This window comes from Bos indicus, chromosome 19 (genome assembly GCF_029378745.1).
Source record: "Bos indicus isolate NIAB-ARS_2022 breed Sahiwal x Tharparkar chromosome 19, NIAB-ARS_B.indTharparkar_mat_pri_1.0, whole genome shotgun sequence".
In the NCBI taxonomy this organism is placed as follows: domain Eukaryota; kingdom Metazoa; phylum Chordata; class Mammalia; order Artiodactyla; family Bovidae; genus Bos; species Bos indicus.
This window is the reverse complement of record NC_091778.1, coordinates 56194875-56211566: the sequence shown is the minus strand read 5'-3', so window position 1 is coordinate 56211566 and position 16692 is coordinate 56194875. Positions and strand designations below refer to the sequence as shown.

The following is a 16692-nucleotide window of genomic DNA, read 5'->3' as shown; positions in this document are numbered from 1 at the left end:
TAATTAGGTCCTTCCCACACAGAGAAGACAGACAGGGAGAGAGAATAGTCTGTTCCAGAATTTGAGCGCTACCTGGAGAGCTTATTTCCAGCCACAGACCAAGTACAGGGAGACATAAACCCGAAGAATTTTTAGCCTTGGAGGGACCATGAAGATTTGCCCTCGTATCACAGAATGGAAGTGGAGGTGCACTCCGGAGCACTGCTACGTCTGTGCAAGGCAACCCAGCAAATTCGTGCTGGAGCTCATGCCCAGGGATCCTCTTCACTGTTAGAACTTGGCACTTTCTTTCTTTTTTTGGTACATGGGAAGAAACAATATAAATTCAAAACTTACAGATAAGGGTTAGCTCTCTCACTCATCTCTTTTAAAAATTTATATGCACAGAACTCAGCCTTTTGATTCCGAGCTGAGAGTTTTTTTTTTCTTCTATTGGGCATGGGTTGTATTTTTTCTTCTCCACCTTGTTGCATCCTACCTTTTGATCTTTTTTCTTTTTAAAAATATTTATTTATTTGACTGCACTGGGTCTTAGTTTTGACACTTGGACTCTCTGATCTTCATTGAGGCATGTGGGTTTCAGTCCCCTGACCAGGGATTAAGCCCTGTCCCCTGCATTGGGAGCGTGGAGTCTTAACCACTGGACCACCAGAGAAGTCCCACCATCTTTTGATCTTTTGGCCAAGAGAGTGGCTAATACATCCTGCTCCGCCTATTTGCTGACCCTCTCCATTGTTGGGGGGGGCTTCCCTGGTGGCTCAGTTGGTAAAGAATCTATCTGCTACGCAGGAGACATGAGTTGGATTCCTGGGTCAGGAAGATCCCTTGGAAAAGGAAATGACAACCCACTCCAGTATTCTTGCCTGGGAAATCCCATGGACAGAGGAGCCTGGGGGGCTACAGTTCATGGGATTGCCAAGAGTCGAAAACAACTAAGCGACTAACACTTCCTTCCATTGTGGGGGGCCCTGTAGAAGATGGGGCAGGCGTGCCTCTGGGAGGGAGAGTGCTGGGCGTGTGTTTGTGGGGCTGTACATGGACATTGTGAGTGTGGATAATCTGGTTTTGGGTTTTTATAAAACTTTTAGTAAAATACGTATAAAGTTTACCCATCTTAACCACGTGCAGTTGAGTGACATTAGATACATTCACACAGTTGTACAACTGTCACCACCATCCACCTCCAGAGCTCTTTCATCTTCCCAGACTGAAACTGTCCCCAGAAAACCCTGACTCCCCGTCACCCCTACCCCCCGCCCCCGGTTGGCTTTCATAGACGGATTAGTCTGGGTTGGGAACATGGACCAGATGACTGGGTGACCAGTATAAGGACCATGTCCCTAGATCACCCCTCCCCCATCCCCTTCGTCTGCATTGAGACTCCCACGCAGGTGGCCTGGGGACATTTGGAAGTTCATTGCAACTGCCTAGTTTAGCAATTCCACGGAAACTTCCCAAGCGCTGGGGGTGGTCGTGGGCAGGCGGACGGGGGCTACTAGGTGGGTGCATCTGAAGTCCCTTCATGCTGAGATGCTGCTTGTCCCCGTCTCAGCAGTGCCGTGGGGGTGCGGTGGCTTCCCGAGCCCCTCCAGAAGCAGCTCTGGGTAAGAGTCAGAAGAGAAATGAACTTGAGGTTGGAATTATGGGACCATCTGGACAGGGGCCTTTTGAGGAGTCAGCGGGTAAGGTGGAATTGTACAACTGAGCCTCCCTGGCACCTTTGGCTGAAGGCTTGTCAGGAGAGTGTTTTTCAATTCATGTCGCTGCTCCAACCAACCACTTAGCGTAAAATTGCCCATAAAAGTAAACTTAAATTACAAGTGATAAAACCATAGCCCCTCTCCCCTCGACTGACCCTCTCAGCTCTTCTCTGGACAAGCTCAGACTCCTCCTGATGAGAATAACGAAGAAACTGCAGACGCACTTCCAGTGCACTCACTGTAAATTGAAAATCTTTGTTTTCTGTGGCTGTGGGGGCGGTGGGGCTCCTTGTTAACTCCCCCTGTGAAGGGGACCTGCTGTCTCGGCTGATTTGTCTCTCCTCCTCTTCTTCCTGCCATGATGTCCTTTGGGGACCCGTGGGGCCACTTGTGTCCAGTACAGACCAGGAGGTCTTGGTAAACTGTGGAGATGCCCACATGAGCCCTGGGCTCCTCTCGCTCACCCGTCCCTTCTCTCCTAACATGCTTTTCTTGATATTTTCAACCTTTAAAACAGTTCTTTCTCGGGGGGAGGTGGGGTGGTTCACCGGGTTCATTGCTTTGTTAATTCATTCATGAACCTGATACTTATTGGGTCAGATCCTGTCCCAGCTCTGTGCTTTCAAAGGTAATCTAGCCCTACCCTGGGGGGGCCCAAGTTGTGAGGAGGTGACTCAGGGCAGTGCAGAAGGATGGTAGAGAGGGCAGTGGGATGCCAGGGCAGGGGTATCAAAGGAGAAGGGCATCTCACTCTGTCCAGTGGTCCAAGGAAGGCTTCCTGGAGGAGGAAAGTGAAAGTCACTCAGTCCTGTCTGACTCTTTGCAACCCCATGGACTATACAGTCCATGGAATCTCCAGGCCAGAATACTGGAGTGGGCAGCCTTTCCGTTCTCCAGGGGATCTTCCCAACCCAGGAATCAAACCAGGGTCTCCTGCATTGCAGGCAGATTCTTTACCAGCTGAGCTACCAGGGAAGCCCTCCTGGAGGAGGAGGCAAGGTTTGCGTCAAGGAGCAGGAGGTAAGAAGGCTGTGAAAAGGATCAGATGCAACCAGGGGTGACTGACCAGGTTGACACTGTGGAAAGATCTTTCCATAAAAGAGTCAGGCAAGACTAGAGGGAGGCAGAAGAGAAATGAAATGATTTCAAGATTCTAGCTGAAACACGACTGGGGCCTTAGATGAGGGGTGTGTGTGTGTTGGGGTGGGAGTCAGGAGTTTCCAGACTTGGCAATTCAGAAGGTGAAACTTATGACTGAAGTCATAACAATCAGTGGAACTTTCAGTCTCCTTGCCTCACTCGGTCTTATCAGGAACCTGGTGAGGTAGGCATTTTTTGTCTTTTTCCAATGAAAAAAATGAAACTCCTAGAGGCTATGATTCCTCCAAGGTTAGCAGCAAAACTAGGCCTGGGGCCAGTCTCCACTGGTAGCCTGCAGCTTCAATTTCGGGATGTTACCGTGGACTGATGACACACCGCTGTATTGTCTGATGCCCAGTGAGCCTGGGGAGAAAGGAGAGCTCGGCCGGTGGGAGTGTGGGTGCTGGAGCCTACTGCCTGGGTTCCAACCGCAGCTCTCCTCCTCCCTGGCTCTGTGATCCTGTTTCTTAATCTGTAAAGAGGGGAGCAGGTTAGGAATGGGTCTGCTCTCATAGGGTAGTTGTCCAGATGAAAGGGATTGATGAGTTAATGAGTTGAAAGCGTGTGGAATGGTGCCTGTGTTCAGAATGGTAGCCACGAAGGTGACGGAGATGATGACAGAGGCCCCGGAACATCAGTGTGGCGTCATCTTCCCAGGAGAGGACCCTGACTTGTCCATCGGGCCTCCCAGTGGCCCTGGTGTCTGGGGCTGGGGCTAGGGTCAGGGTCGAGGCAACCAAAGGGACCCCCCCATAACTTTGTGGTACTACTCATGGCTACAGAGGGACATGTTGCCTGGTAACCAGCCAGAAAGGCAGCGTGGGGAAATCATGTGACTGGTGCAGGTAGCAGCAACTAGACCCACCTACGGTTTATATTTTCAGAATCGTCTTCATTTTTCCCAGACCCAGATTCCATGAGGGAGGAGCAGCCACCCCCTTCCTCAGTTCTGCAAGAGGCATCTTTCTATTTGAAAGACTGTCTTTCTATTTGAGGTTCTCAGTTGAGTGGAGGCAGTGGGGAGGGGGACCAGGGTCTGTCCTAAACCCAGAGCTTCTATAACCCAGGACAACAATGATGCTCCATCTGACTGGAGGAGTTTGGGGGTGTGTGTGTGAGAGACAGCTATCCTTGAAAGAAAACAAGATTCCCACAGAGTAGAATATAAAACCTGCCTGACACTTAAAAATACCGCCAGACATTTCATAAAGTCTCCAGGTTATGGGAGCTGCTTCCTGTGATAGTGCCAGACCTCTGAGGTCTAGACTTTCTGAGTACTTCAACAAAAACGCTGAAGAGGCGGGCCCTGCCTTAGAAGTCCTGGCTTTGAGAATCCTGCCTATGGCCGTCTGGGGGATCACTGGAGATTGGATGGGTGGGGAGTAGGGGAGCTTGGCCAGTTTTAAGTTTAAAGATAAACTACTGTGCAAAATAGTTGAGTATTATCTATTAAATTTAACAATTACTCCTGGATAAATACCTGAGAGCTTCAGAATTTTTATTTCTGATTATATACCCCCCAAAATTCTTGCACATTTACATCAAGAGGTGTATGTATAAGGATATTTATATTGACAGTGGGCAACAGGAGCAAAAATCAGGAAACAATCTGTCTGCCTTTCCACTGAATGAATAAACTATGGCATATTCACACACACACAAGAGAAATGGGGAGAAAACAGTTATAAGATTTTTGCACTTCCCTCTCCCCACTTAGCAGCAAAGGTTCTCACACTTGGGGCGCTAGTGTAGGGAAGCTGAGTGAGGCTGGGGTACACTGGCTGGTGGGGAGCAGTACAGAGAAATCGCCCTCTGTCTTGCTGCCCTTCTCTGCTGGCACAGGCCACCTGATGCCTTGATCCTCGTCTCCCAAAGCTTCCCTTGACATCGTTCCATCACGGCTTTGTCATCAGGTTGTCATAAACATCGCTGAAAAGGCTGCGTTAGGGCAGTTTGCTCTGGGGAACGGTGCATTCAGAGCCTCTGTTGGTGTGTTGCTGAGTGTGAGCAGGAGAGTGCAGAGACATCCAGGTGCTGGTTTTCTGCCTGCTTGAATTGTCTCAAGGAGCCTGGGATGTGACCCAGGGAACAGATGATAATCCTGGCCCCTTTGCCGGGTGGATCCCTGCAGGGACTCACTGGGAGGGAGGTCTCGCAGATGCCTTCCAGCATCTGGACCACGAATCCAAGGGAGGCAGGAATCAGGGGGAGGTGAGAGGTTGCTGGGGGCCCCCAAAAAAGGAGGGCTTCCCTGGGGGGCAACACTACTCCCTGCCAGACTCAGCCACTCAATACAGACTTACTGAGTCACTGATCTAAAAACCCCATCATCCTTGTAGGGGGAGTGTAGGCAGGCTTAGCAGGGGCTCCTGGAGGGTGGGCAGGGGTGAGCAGGACAAAGTTCATGCTGGCACTGTGGGGGCCAGGCAGGGGCCTCTAAGCTTGTCTCCAGGGAGGTGGACCTGGGAGAAGGGAGGCCATGTCCTCCAGGCTCCAGTGTGATGACCCAGAGACTCCAAACTGGGTCACCAGAGGCAGCCCTGTCCCAGAGGAAAACGTGCGAGTAAGTGACCCAGCAGTCAGGGTCCCCCGTGGGCCAGGGCTGGGCTTCTCTGTGGCCAGCAGAGCAGGATTGTATCTCCTGGGACTTGGGGTTGGGGGCCCTTCGGCTCCAAACAAATGCTGAAGCTGTGCTGAGGACCTTTACTGGTGTACATGGCACTCTGTGAATGAACGTCCACACCCCCTCTGGGTGGACACAGCTCTGTGGAGATCAGGTTTGTGCAAATTAACAGAAGGTTCTCTTCCTTCTGGCAGGTAGCCCAGGCCAGGTGCAGGCTTGGCAAGGTAGCCCAGGCTGGATTTCAGTCCCATTTACCCCTCGCTGGAGCCTCTTGTGCAGTGAAAAACCTATGCAACTGTGCATGGAGGCCCTGTTGGCTTCCTCTCCAAGAGTCTGCCAGGATTCACGCACTGACCTCCCTTTCCTTTACAGTGTTCCCCCCTCCCCATTTTATTCTGGCCTGTAGGAACCAGGGCGAGGTCCAGATCCCCCACACACAAGGCTGGATGGGAAAGTGGGTCTGTGGGTCCCTCTTAGGGCTCAGACTCTGAAGGGTTCTTCTCTCAGTAACTTAGGGGTGCCGCCAGGCCGGGGGAACTGCCCGCTCACCATGCCCCTGCCGTTCGACCTCATCTACACCGACTACCACGGCCTGCAGCAGATGAAGCAGCACATGGGACTCTCCTTCAGGAAGTACCGGTGAGAGGGCAGCGGGAGGGTGGTGACTGCCCACTGGTCCCCAAGGCGGGGGTTACACTGCCCGGGTTCCAGGGCAGAGCGAAGGCTCACCTCCCACTCCCCAACCCCCACCTTCCTTCCCAGACAGCTCTGCCTCCTGGCTTCGGCTGACTCGGATGACAATTAATAAACCACAGCCAGGTGATCCAGGGCCTCTCTGCTGCTGGGCAGGCTAGAGGGTGGAGGGGATGAGGTCAGAGCTGACCCCGTTGGAGAGGGCAGAGGAACAGCAGGGAGTGGTGGAGGGAACATGGCACAGGGCCGGGCATGAGCCCTGTGTGTGAGGACCCAGCAGCCCCCTCCCCACCCGCTCCTCCACCCAGCCCCATCTTGGGCGGGAGGAAGGCCAGTGCCATCGCTTCATCTCTCTGCAGCCAGCAGGATATGGGGTTTAATTTAGCACAGAGAGCCCTGCTATTTATTACGTGTGCTCCAGTCTCATTGACTATCCCACATGATTTTATTAGGAAAAAAAGTGACAGGCAGCGTTATTGCTTTTATTATTAATGCGTGTTCTCCATGCACTCGGGGCCTCCTCCTCCCAATCCTGCCCCTTCTCTGGGGTGGGGAGGAGTGCTGACCTCAGCAGTCCGGACACTTCTGGGTCACCTGGAAGGACTCTGGGTGGGGGAGCGCCTTGGAGGGGCGTCTGAGACTCAGCAGTTTTCTTTAGGTGCCCGTTCCCGGGGTGGCCGAGATGCAGGGAGAGGTTCTGGGCTCTGGCCTCAGGGTGGGACAGAGCCCCCACCAGCTGGGAGGCCCACCCGCAGTGGCCATTCTTGCAGAGGAGACTCTGAGGCACACGGTAGCTGGTTCCCTGGGGCCCTTCTCTTCTGCTTCTCAGTCCAGAGAGGCCAGGCACTTCCTGGGGGCGGCAGGTTCCTGGGCAGAGGGGCTGTGGACTCCCTGCTCACGGAAGTGCAATTGTGCTGGTGAATCCTGGGCAGTGGGGAGGGACCGCATTCCAGGAAGGGCCTCCCTTTCTAGGCTCCCTTGGGGCAGCTGTAAAAACTAACAGTTTCTGAGTTAGTGGTCCATGGTTCAGGTAAGACTTGGAGATGGTTCGGCAGTTGTTATCCCCCTTTGATCGATGGGAAAGCTGACCCAGAGAGGTTAAGGCACTTGCCTGTGGTCACGCAACCAGCTAGTGTCTGAGCCCAAGCCCTGACCACACATTGCACTACCCTGACCAGCCAGCTTCGGGTTCCAGAGCCCATGGCTGGGGCCACCCCAGCCCAGGGAGACACCGGGAGATTGGTGACCTGGGTTCCTGGGGGGTGGGGTGGGGGCAGGTGCCGCATCCGGGTCATCGACACCTTTGGGACCGAACCTGCGTACAACCACGAAGAATACGCCACGCTGCATGGCTACCGGACCAACTGGGGCTACTGGAACCTCAACCCCAAGCAGTTCATGACCATGTTCCGTGAGTGTCCAGCCGCCCCATGGAGTGGGGCGGGATGGGTGGGGCCTCTCCCAGGGGTGGGGAGGAGGCAGGTCCCGTTCTGTCCTCTCCTTTCTTCCTTTTGGGGTCTGTGTGAGGACAGAGATGCATCCAACCATCGGCCTTGGCTAAGAAAGCCTCGATCCCCTCTCAGCAAAGGTGTGAACCACAGAGCCTCTGGTGGTGTGTGCGTGGGGAGGGGTGGCCTGGGGTGGGGGTGGGGCGGCGTGGTGACCTTCTCAACACTTGGAGGATGCAGTCTTTGTCCTCCTGGAGCATAGGTTGCTCTCAGAGAGTAGCTGAGCACAGGGTTCCGGACCAAACAGGATTCTGTGGCCTTCCAGAGACATTCCAAAGTGATGGAGACCTAATGAGTGGTGAGGGGCAGCACAGTGAGGCTTTCTAAGCAGAGGAAACAGATGTAGTGAAGATGGACATGGAAAGAATGGAAGGTTCTGGAAATGCAAGTGTTCCAGGAGGCTCCAACACTGGGGATGATGAGAAGTCAGGCTGTGGGTGGGGGCTGGAGCTGCTTCAGGCAAGGGAGGCCATTTGAGCTGAGCTTTCAAGATTTTTTAATGAGACTTTAAAATGTGTACACACTGACCTCCCCTCTTCCATGCAGCATGCTGAAAATAATTTAACCTTTTCTTGACAACTCAGGGTCAATGCTCTATCTCTCTGGCATGAAGCCTGCCCTGCAGGGCCGGCAGAGGTGTGCAGAGCCTTGTCCCCTGCCAAGGGGCCCCTTGTCCTGTCACTGTGTGATGTGGCGCTTTTTCTCCTAGATGGGAGGCTGTCAGCTGTCACTTTTAATCGTTGTTAGGCTATCTGCCTGCCGTGGCATCTTGCATGTCTAATTGGCGGCTCTTTGAAGGCTGTGGGTCAGAAAGTCAGACAAGCATCCTCATCAGGATTGTCTCTAAGTTAAGAGTGACTTTGGTTCCAAGCAGGGTCCTGAGGAATTTGCTTATAAGTAAAGTAGCTGATTTTTACTCAGCCCGTCAAGTGACTGCATCCCTTCTGGGTGTTTAGTGACTTCTTTTGTGTTACTGTTTAGGTTCTAGGCTGCATTAGAGGAAGATGAGATTTTTGAATAATACACGAGCTTGATTTGGAGAAGGAAATGGCAACCCACTCCAGTATTCTTGCCTGGGAAATCCCATGGTTAAAGGAGTCTGGCAGGCTGCGGTCCATGAGGTCACAAGAGGCAGACGTTACTGAGCGACCAAACCACCACCAATGGCTTGACTGGGAAGGTGGGAAGTTTCCTTGGAACCCAGATGAGGAAACTGAGGCCCAGAGAGGTGGAATGTCCTGTCTGAAGTCACATGGTTCTGTGGGTGCCAGACTCCCTCCCCGGGCCCATTGCAGGGTTGTATGAGGCTTCTCCATGAGAAGAGTCCTAACAGGTCATCAGGTGGCAATGTGCTCCCAGCCAAGAGATCGGAGTGGGCTGGGTGGGTAGTGGTGGCGATGCTCTGGACTATGGCAACAGCATATGTGACAGCAGAGAGGGAAAACACAGGATCCGGGAGCAGAGAGGTGGGTCTTTAGCAAAGATTCCCACGTTTACATTGGATATGGTAATTTGAGAGTCACTGTAGGGTCCTGCGCTAGGGAACGTCATGAAGACTTGTTGCTGTTGTTGTCATGCCACGTAGCTTATGCTTTGCTCGCGGGATCTTAGTTCCCCAACCAGGGCAAACTCCTACTCATCCTCCAAAACCCCATGTCAAATGTCTCTTCTTTTTGCCAACACTTTCACTAATCACCTTATCTATTCCAGGCAGAATGTGTTTATAACTCTTAAACCTAATTCTGTTAAAGCATATATTGAAATATGAGTTATTTGCTTATACATTTATTTCCACTGATAGATTAGGAAACACTCAAACAGGAGCCACTGACTGATTTAGCTTTATTTCCCTGGAGCCTATTGAGGTCTTCAGAAAATGTTAATTGATTGAATAAATTAAAGAAAGAGAACGAAACACAAACTTGCCTGTCTTAATGATATCCTAAGTCCAGAAAGGAATTCATGAGCAGACCTCTTTCCACATCTAGCTGGTTGATTTATCCAAAGAGCAACTGGGAGGCTGGCTGCCTCTCCCCACCTTGCCCTGCCCCCAGGAGCTCTTTTTCATGGTCCCTGTTATTTTAATTGGTTGCAATACTTCCCTGTCCCATGTCTACTAGTTTAGCTAATTTTTCTAAATCTGTCACTTCTTGTGGAGTTGGCGGAATGAGATTTTCTTAAAAATGGGAGAAAATGGCGAGCAGGAGAGAGGCCTGGTTGCAGCCCCAGCTGGAGCCAGAGAGTAGGTACAGAGGCAGGGGTGGGGCTAGGTAGGGAAACTGAGTCAGGGAGAAGAGTCTGTCTGCCCTCCTGGGGCTTCTCCCCGGCCTGGGCAGAGCCTCCTGAGACAGGAGAGCTTCCTGAGCTCTGAGCATCACAGAAACAACTCCTGGCCTCCAGCCCCTCCCTATCCCCCACCCCCACCGCCACCCCCAAGCCTCTGAAACCCTAGTGTGTGCTTAGCAGCTCAGTCATACCTGACTCTTTGCAACCCCATGGACAACGGAGACTGGCGGGCTACAGTCCATGGGGATTCTCCAGGCAAGAATACTAGAGAGAGTTGCCATGCCCTCCTCCAGGGGATCTTCCCCAACCCAGGGATTGAACCCAGGTCTCCCGCATTGTAGGTGGATTCTTTACCATCTGAGCCACCAGGGAAGCCCAAGAATATTGGAGTGGGTAGCCTATCCTTTCTCTAGGGGATCTTCCTGATCCAGGGATCAAACCGGGGTCTCCTGCGTTGCAAGTGGATTATTTACCAGCTGAGCCACCAGGGAAGCCCAGAGGGGAGATCATTTTGTTTTGCAGCCAGCAAAGACTTGTCCTTACAATGGTCAGATTTTCACACTCAAGAATCCATGAGCTTTCTGGATAGAAAACCACCACCTCTTCTAAGATGCACCAGATACTGATTAAGAATTTTGTGGGTATTGAGGGGGTTGGGTGGACATACCATGTCACATCTACACATTTGATTAAAGTATACATCCCAGGACTCCCCTGGCAGTCCAGCGGTTAAGACTCCGTGGTTCCATGGCAGGGTGCGCGGCTTAGATCCCTGGTGGGGGAACCAAGATTACACACGCCAGGTGGCACCACCAAAAGGGGGAAAAAAAAAAAAAAAAGTATATCCCGATTACAGAAATGCTAAAATATGAAAAACGTGCATCTGAAACGAAGAAACGGGGTGTTTGGCCTCAGGGTTGTTCTGGGAAATCAAGGGCATATGGCTGCTGCCAACCTATTTCCCACATGCAACCTCTCCCACCAGGAAGGTAGAGTAGGTGTAATTGGGTTCCATAGGCATTCTGCTCGAGGTCCTTTGCATGGAAAGGAGAGACCCTGTTCCTTGCAGATGGATGGCGCCTGTGCCCACTCCTTTAGCCGGCCGCGGCAGACGAGCTAATCATGCCTGGAGCCTGGCCGAAGAACTGGAGACGCAGCTGAAACGCACATCCTGACCCTGGTGCTCTGGGTTCTGGGAAGTGAGTCAGGGTGCGAATCCGCGCTTTGCCGGAGACCTAAGGACGGCAGACAGGCCCTCAAAGGGAGGGCACTCAGACCCCAGAGAAGGCTCTTGGGAGGAGAGGAGGTGACGTGCGAGTGGGGCCCTGGAGCGGAATACGGTTTTCTTATCGTGGAAATGGGCGGTGGGCGCTTAAGCGAAGGGCAGGGCAGAAGTTTGCAGGTGTGAACGCGGAGATGGGTCCGCGCATGCGTGAACCAGCCGGGCCAGGAGCTCCCAGGGGCCGGGGACACAGACAGCTCCCTCCCTCTTAGATTCCGACAGTAACAGACGAACAAATCACTATGTACTGTCGTGTCTGATCAGTGAGTTCTGGGGCAAAAGATATAGCAGGGAAAGGAGACGGAGAGGGGCTGGGGTCAGGAAAGACCTCTCAGCAGAGCCCTGTGAGCACAGATCTGCATGGAAAGAGAGAGGGGAGGGGGTGAGAGATGCCGCGGAAGGGGGCCAGGGCCCTGATGGATGGATGCTCTCCCCACCGCCCAACCCAAATCGCACCCCTTACCTCCTACCCCCTTCCATTTCCCTGCCAAACGGGTGTCCCCTCCAGTGGGGCCAGTCTGGGTAGACCAGGGCATGCCCCTTCCTGACCTCGTGGTCTGGCTGCAGCTCACACCCCGGACAACTCCTTCATGGGCTTCGTGTCCGAGGAGCTCAATGAGACAGAGAAGCAGCTCATCAAAGATGGCAAGGCCAGCAAGATGGCAGTGGTGTACGGCAAGGAGGCGAGTATCTGGAAGGTGAGACCTGCCGGCCCCCAGACCCCATCACCAACTCTCGGCCCCCAGGAAGCTCCCAACCCCCAGCCCTGGAAGGTGGAAACGGCCCCCACTAGTGGTCAAAATAGAAATGCCATTGGAAATACCGGCCAGGGACTCCTGCCTCACTCCCCTCCCTGCCTCCCTCCCCTCCCTGCCTCCACTCTTTGCAACAAATTCAAACGGCTTCATCCCCCGCCCTTGCTCGGGTGGATCCACAAACACTCTAACTCACCAAAGGGGTTTAGGCTACATGTGGGGATTCTGGGGGGTGGGAGGCAGGGGAGAAATAAGAGAGGACTAGGGATTGGACCCCAGCTTCAGGGCAAAGTCCCTCCAAGAAGCACCGTCTGTGTGGGACGTTACCGCTCACCTGGCCACTGACCTGTTCTCTCTCCTCTTTTCTCTCTGCCCCCCTGGCAACGAGGCAGCTCCAGGTATGGTGACTACCGCGTGTTCCTTCCACGTCCTGCCGCTCCCTGCGCTCCAGAGGGTCTCCCCGGGGGATGCTCCCAAGTTGGGCTTTCTGGGCTTGGTAGCACTGTAGATGACCAGACCAAGGTGGGAGGAGGGTGATGGGGACATCGGGGTCTCAGGTGGGCTCTTTCTGGGCCCTGGAAGTCAGGGTCCAGCTCGGTGTGGAACAGGGCAGCTCCTAGGATGGACAGTTGACCTAAGGCAGGTGACATGAGGTTAAAGGTTAATAATAAAGATGCCCATCATGGGAACCATCGGGCAGCCACCATACTCCGTGTCGAGCTGTCACATGACCATCTTAATGAATGATTCTCACGCTGTATGGATTAGGTCCAGCTGTCAAAGAAAAGCCCTAACCATGACTGAGACAAGAGGGAAGTGTGTCCTCTTTCCTGTTGACAAGCCCTGGAGCTGTCAGTGTTGGGTTGACCCCTGGGGCTCTTCTCCCCTGGTTGACTCGCTGCATTTAGTTGCCATCTGCAGTCTTGCTTCGTGGTTTAAGATGACCACAGATTGCAGTCATTACATCTGCCCTTCAGCAGGTGGTGCTGGGTCGGGGGCTTTGGAGGAGGAAGAGGAGGAAGGCCAGGTTTAGCATATCTCCTGAAGGTTACACACAGCTCTGCGCCATATGGCCCCGTGGCTAGGTCTCAGTCCCAAGGCCAAAGCCAGAGTTAGGCGACATTGGAAGTAGATGTGCTGTAGCCATGTGTGCCCAGCTTAGCCCTGGAGTTCTGTGACTGAGTAAGGGGGAGGAATTAAGGGACATCTCGTGATCTGTGCCAAGACAACCCTCTGAGGTCGCAGCCATGGTTAATACTCATCCAGCCAGAGCTTACTGTTGCCAGGTACTCACATTATTTTCTCACTTGCCCATCAACTGTGAGGTTAGTGTGACCAACTAGTTAAGTGGGCGGGGCTGGGATTAGAACCCACATCTAAGTCTAGGGCCAAGACTTTTAATAGCCTCCTTTTTTTATGATGCCTTGGATGATGGCAGAGAGAAGCTCTGCAGGCTGGACTAAGGGTCCAAGACCTGGCTGAGATGTCAGTGGCCACCATGGAGTGTGGGGACAGAAGCAAGGGGCCATTTTCATATGATGCCAGACAAGCTGGCTGCCAGGATGCCTGGGGCACTGGGCAAGGGAGTGAGCACAGACAGTGTCTGCTTGTGCCAGAGAACACTGTTCAGAGACTGCCCCAAGAGAATGAGAGGTCATGAGATCTGGGAAGAGAACGGTTTTATCTCAGGCTCAGGAGCTTCTGGGATAGCCAGGAGCAATGCTGTACAGCAAGAGACCTCAAAGAAGCTTCTTCCAAAAAAAGATATCTGTGCTCTGGTCTTTGTGACCAAAGGCAGGCAGAGGCGGCCGGGTGAAGAAAGGAATGACAGCAGCATCCTGGGACAGATGCCATCCGGAGTTCAGGGGACCAGGTGGCAGAGGTGGAGGAGGAAGGAGAAGGCGCGGTTGTCACATCCTTAGGGGCGCGGCAGCCGGGATCAGGGCGAGGGTTTGATGACTTTTGTGTCGAGGAGGTTTGTCTTATCCTGGGTCCCTAGAGCTGGAGGCTAAGGCTTAGATACTGCTATTTTATGAGAGTCTGTCCCAGGGACTGGGAGTGAGAGGATGGGTAAAAGACTGCTTATCCAGGTGCAGGCCAATCCAGCCTTGCTGCTGGAGGAATCATTCCGGACATCAGAAGTGCCACGTGGGGGACCTAAGCTCGGCTTTTCAAACTGCAACTTGGCTTTGTTTTGTTTTTGTTTTGTTTTTCCTCCTTAGGTTTACTGAGGTATAATTGACAAGGAGAAATTGTGTGTATTTAAGGTGTACAACATGATGGCTTGCTATACATATACATTGTCAAATGAGTACCACCATCAAGCTGCTTTACACGTCCATCACCTTATATGCTGTGTGTCTGTGTGGTGAGAACACTTAAGGTCGACTCTCTGGGAAAATTTCAAGTGTACAGTACAGTTTGAGTAACCGTAGTCACCAGGCCGGTCGTTAAATCCCTGGATTTATTCATCTTGTAACTGAAAGTTTGTCCGCTTTGACCCCCATGATCCCGTTTCCCCCACCCCCAGCCCCTGACACTAACCATTCTACTGTTTCTATGAGATTGACTCTCTTCAAGAGATTAGTGAGATCCTACAGTTGCTCTTTTTCTGAGTCTTAATTAGCCTTTCTAAATGAAGTGGAATAGCAGAGCAACAAGAGAATAAAAGGATATCAGAGGACTTTATATGTATCAAGGGTAACTACTGTTTTGTAAAACTTTACATTTACACACATAAATACTCACATATGTATATATATATATTATTAGGTGAGAAAAAGTTGGTGAACAGTGCATGTGACATGAACCCATCTGTGCATGTATGTGTGTGGTTTAAAGAAAATGTACATCCGCTTATCGTGCATAAAAGATCTGAGGAAGGCACAGGAGAAACCGTTAACAACAGCTGCTCTGGTGATGGGGTCAGAAAGTTGAACAGGGGCCTTAGAGACATTTTCTTCACACCTTACATCCTTGATGTGATATTTTTCTGGGGGCATGAGTCAATTTATAATAAGTAATCCTTTCTACATTTGGTGTGATGACTGATATTATTTGACTCTGAATCTACTATTTTATTAGTTGGTTTCTTTTTTCTTTTCTGTTTTTTAAAAATTTACATATTTATTTACTTATTTTTGGCTGTTTCTTTGTTCCTTCGCAAGGGTTTTCTCTAGTTGCAGCAGGCAGGCTTGGTTGCCCTGGGGCACATGGAATTTTCCCGGACCCGGGATCGAACCCGTGTCTCCTGCTTTGGCAGGCATATTCTTAACCACTGAACCACCAGGGAAGTCCTCTTTTTCTTTTTCTCAGCCGTTCCATGTTTTCCCCCCTCACTTCTTGCCTTCTTTTACATTGATGTACTTTTTAAAATCCACCTTTCTTTAGCTAATTATGTTCTCATATTCTTTAGGTTCTGATTTTCTTAATGTTTTTGTATTCTTTAGGCTACTGTAAAGGTTATAACATACATCCTTGACTTATCAAAGCCTAATATAAGTCAATACTTTAAAGCTTTTATGGGGTTGTAAAAGAATCTTTAAATGTTTTATTTCTATTCTCCCCAGCTGATATACTCTTATGGTATTTTAATACTGTCCAAATATTGTATACCACACAATATATTAGTATTACAGTTGTTTCATAAAGTCAGTGTTTATTTACATTTACTCACATCTGTCCTTTTTATTGATTTGTGTTCCTTCCTACGTCGCTGAGATTCCATTTAGGATCATTGTCCTTCTCTAGAAGGAAACACCCTAGTCTGGGTTTGCTGTTTTTGATTTTTCTAAAAATGTCTTGGTGGTTATGTTCATCGTGTACAAATTCTAGCTTGTCCTCTGCCCTCTGTCATTCTGCTAAGTCAGTGTGGGTCTTATTGTTCCTTTAAAGGTGATTTGTGTGCGTGTGTTTTCCTTTGCTTGCTTTTGAGGCTTCTATTTATTTGGTTTTCAGTAGTTTCACTAAAAGAAGCCTCCGTGGTTTTCATTGTTTGTTTTGTTTTTTATCCTGCATGGAGTTTGTAGATCTTCTTGGCTCTGTAGTTTGGACTTTCACTAATTTTAGAAAATTCTCAGCTACCATTTCTTTAAATATAGCTTCTGCCCCAATGTCTCTCCTCTTTAAAAAAAAATTTGACCAATCTGCACAGCTTGTGGGATGTTAGTTCCCCGACCAGGGATTGAAACCCATTCCGTGCATTAGAAGTCAGAGTCTTAACCGCTGGACCACCAGGGAAGTCCCTGTGATCCGTTTTGAATTAACTTTTATATATGATATGAAGTACGGATTGAAGTACTTTTTCCCCTTTCCTTAAAAAAAATGTTTTTTTAATTTGTATTTTCTTCCCCTTCCCTTTCCTTTTTTTTTTTTTTTTTTGCATATGGATATCGAGTGATCCGTGACCATTTGTTGAAAAGACTGTCCCTTCCTCCACTGAAATGTCTTTGCGTCTTTGTCAGAAATCAATTGACCCCACATGTGTGGGTCTATTTCTGGACTCTCTCTTCTGTTCTATTGATCTATCTGTCTAACTAGATGCCAGCATCACAGTCTTGATTACTGTAGCTCTGTAATAAGTCTCGAGATCAGATAAGTCTGCTCACTTTCTTTGTCTTTTTCAAAGTTATTTTGTCGGTTCTACGTCCTTGCATTTCCAACATTTCCAAATGAGTTTTAGAATTAGCTTGTCAATTTCTATAAA

At 50.7% G+C, this 16692-nt stretch overlaps 1 protein-coding gene across 3 annotated transcripts in view; it reads left to right on the top strand.

The window, feature by feature from the left end:
* The window catches only part of MGAT5B (alpha-1,6-mannosylglycoprotein 6-beta-N-acetylglucosaminyltransferase B), an 81032-nt gene that overhangs the window by 52180 nt on the left and 12160 nt on the right, over nt 1–16692 (top strand). For all 3 annotated transcript variants that reach the window (XM_070774011.1, XM_019982595.2, XM_070774012.1), the window contains 3 exons: nt 5971–6102; nt 7434–7567; nt 11800–11930. In XM_070774011.1, the coding sequence (XP_070630112.1) occupies nt 5971–6102; nt 7434–7567; nt 11800–11930 (397 nt within the window). The remainder of the gene's footprint in view (nt 1–5970; nt 6103–7433; nt 7568–11799; nt 11931–16692) is intronic.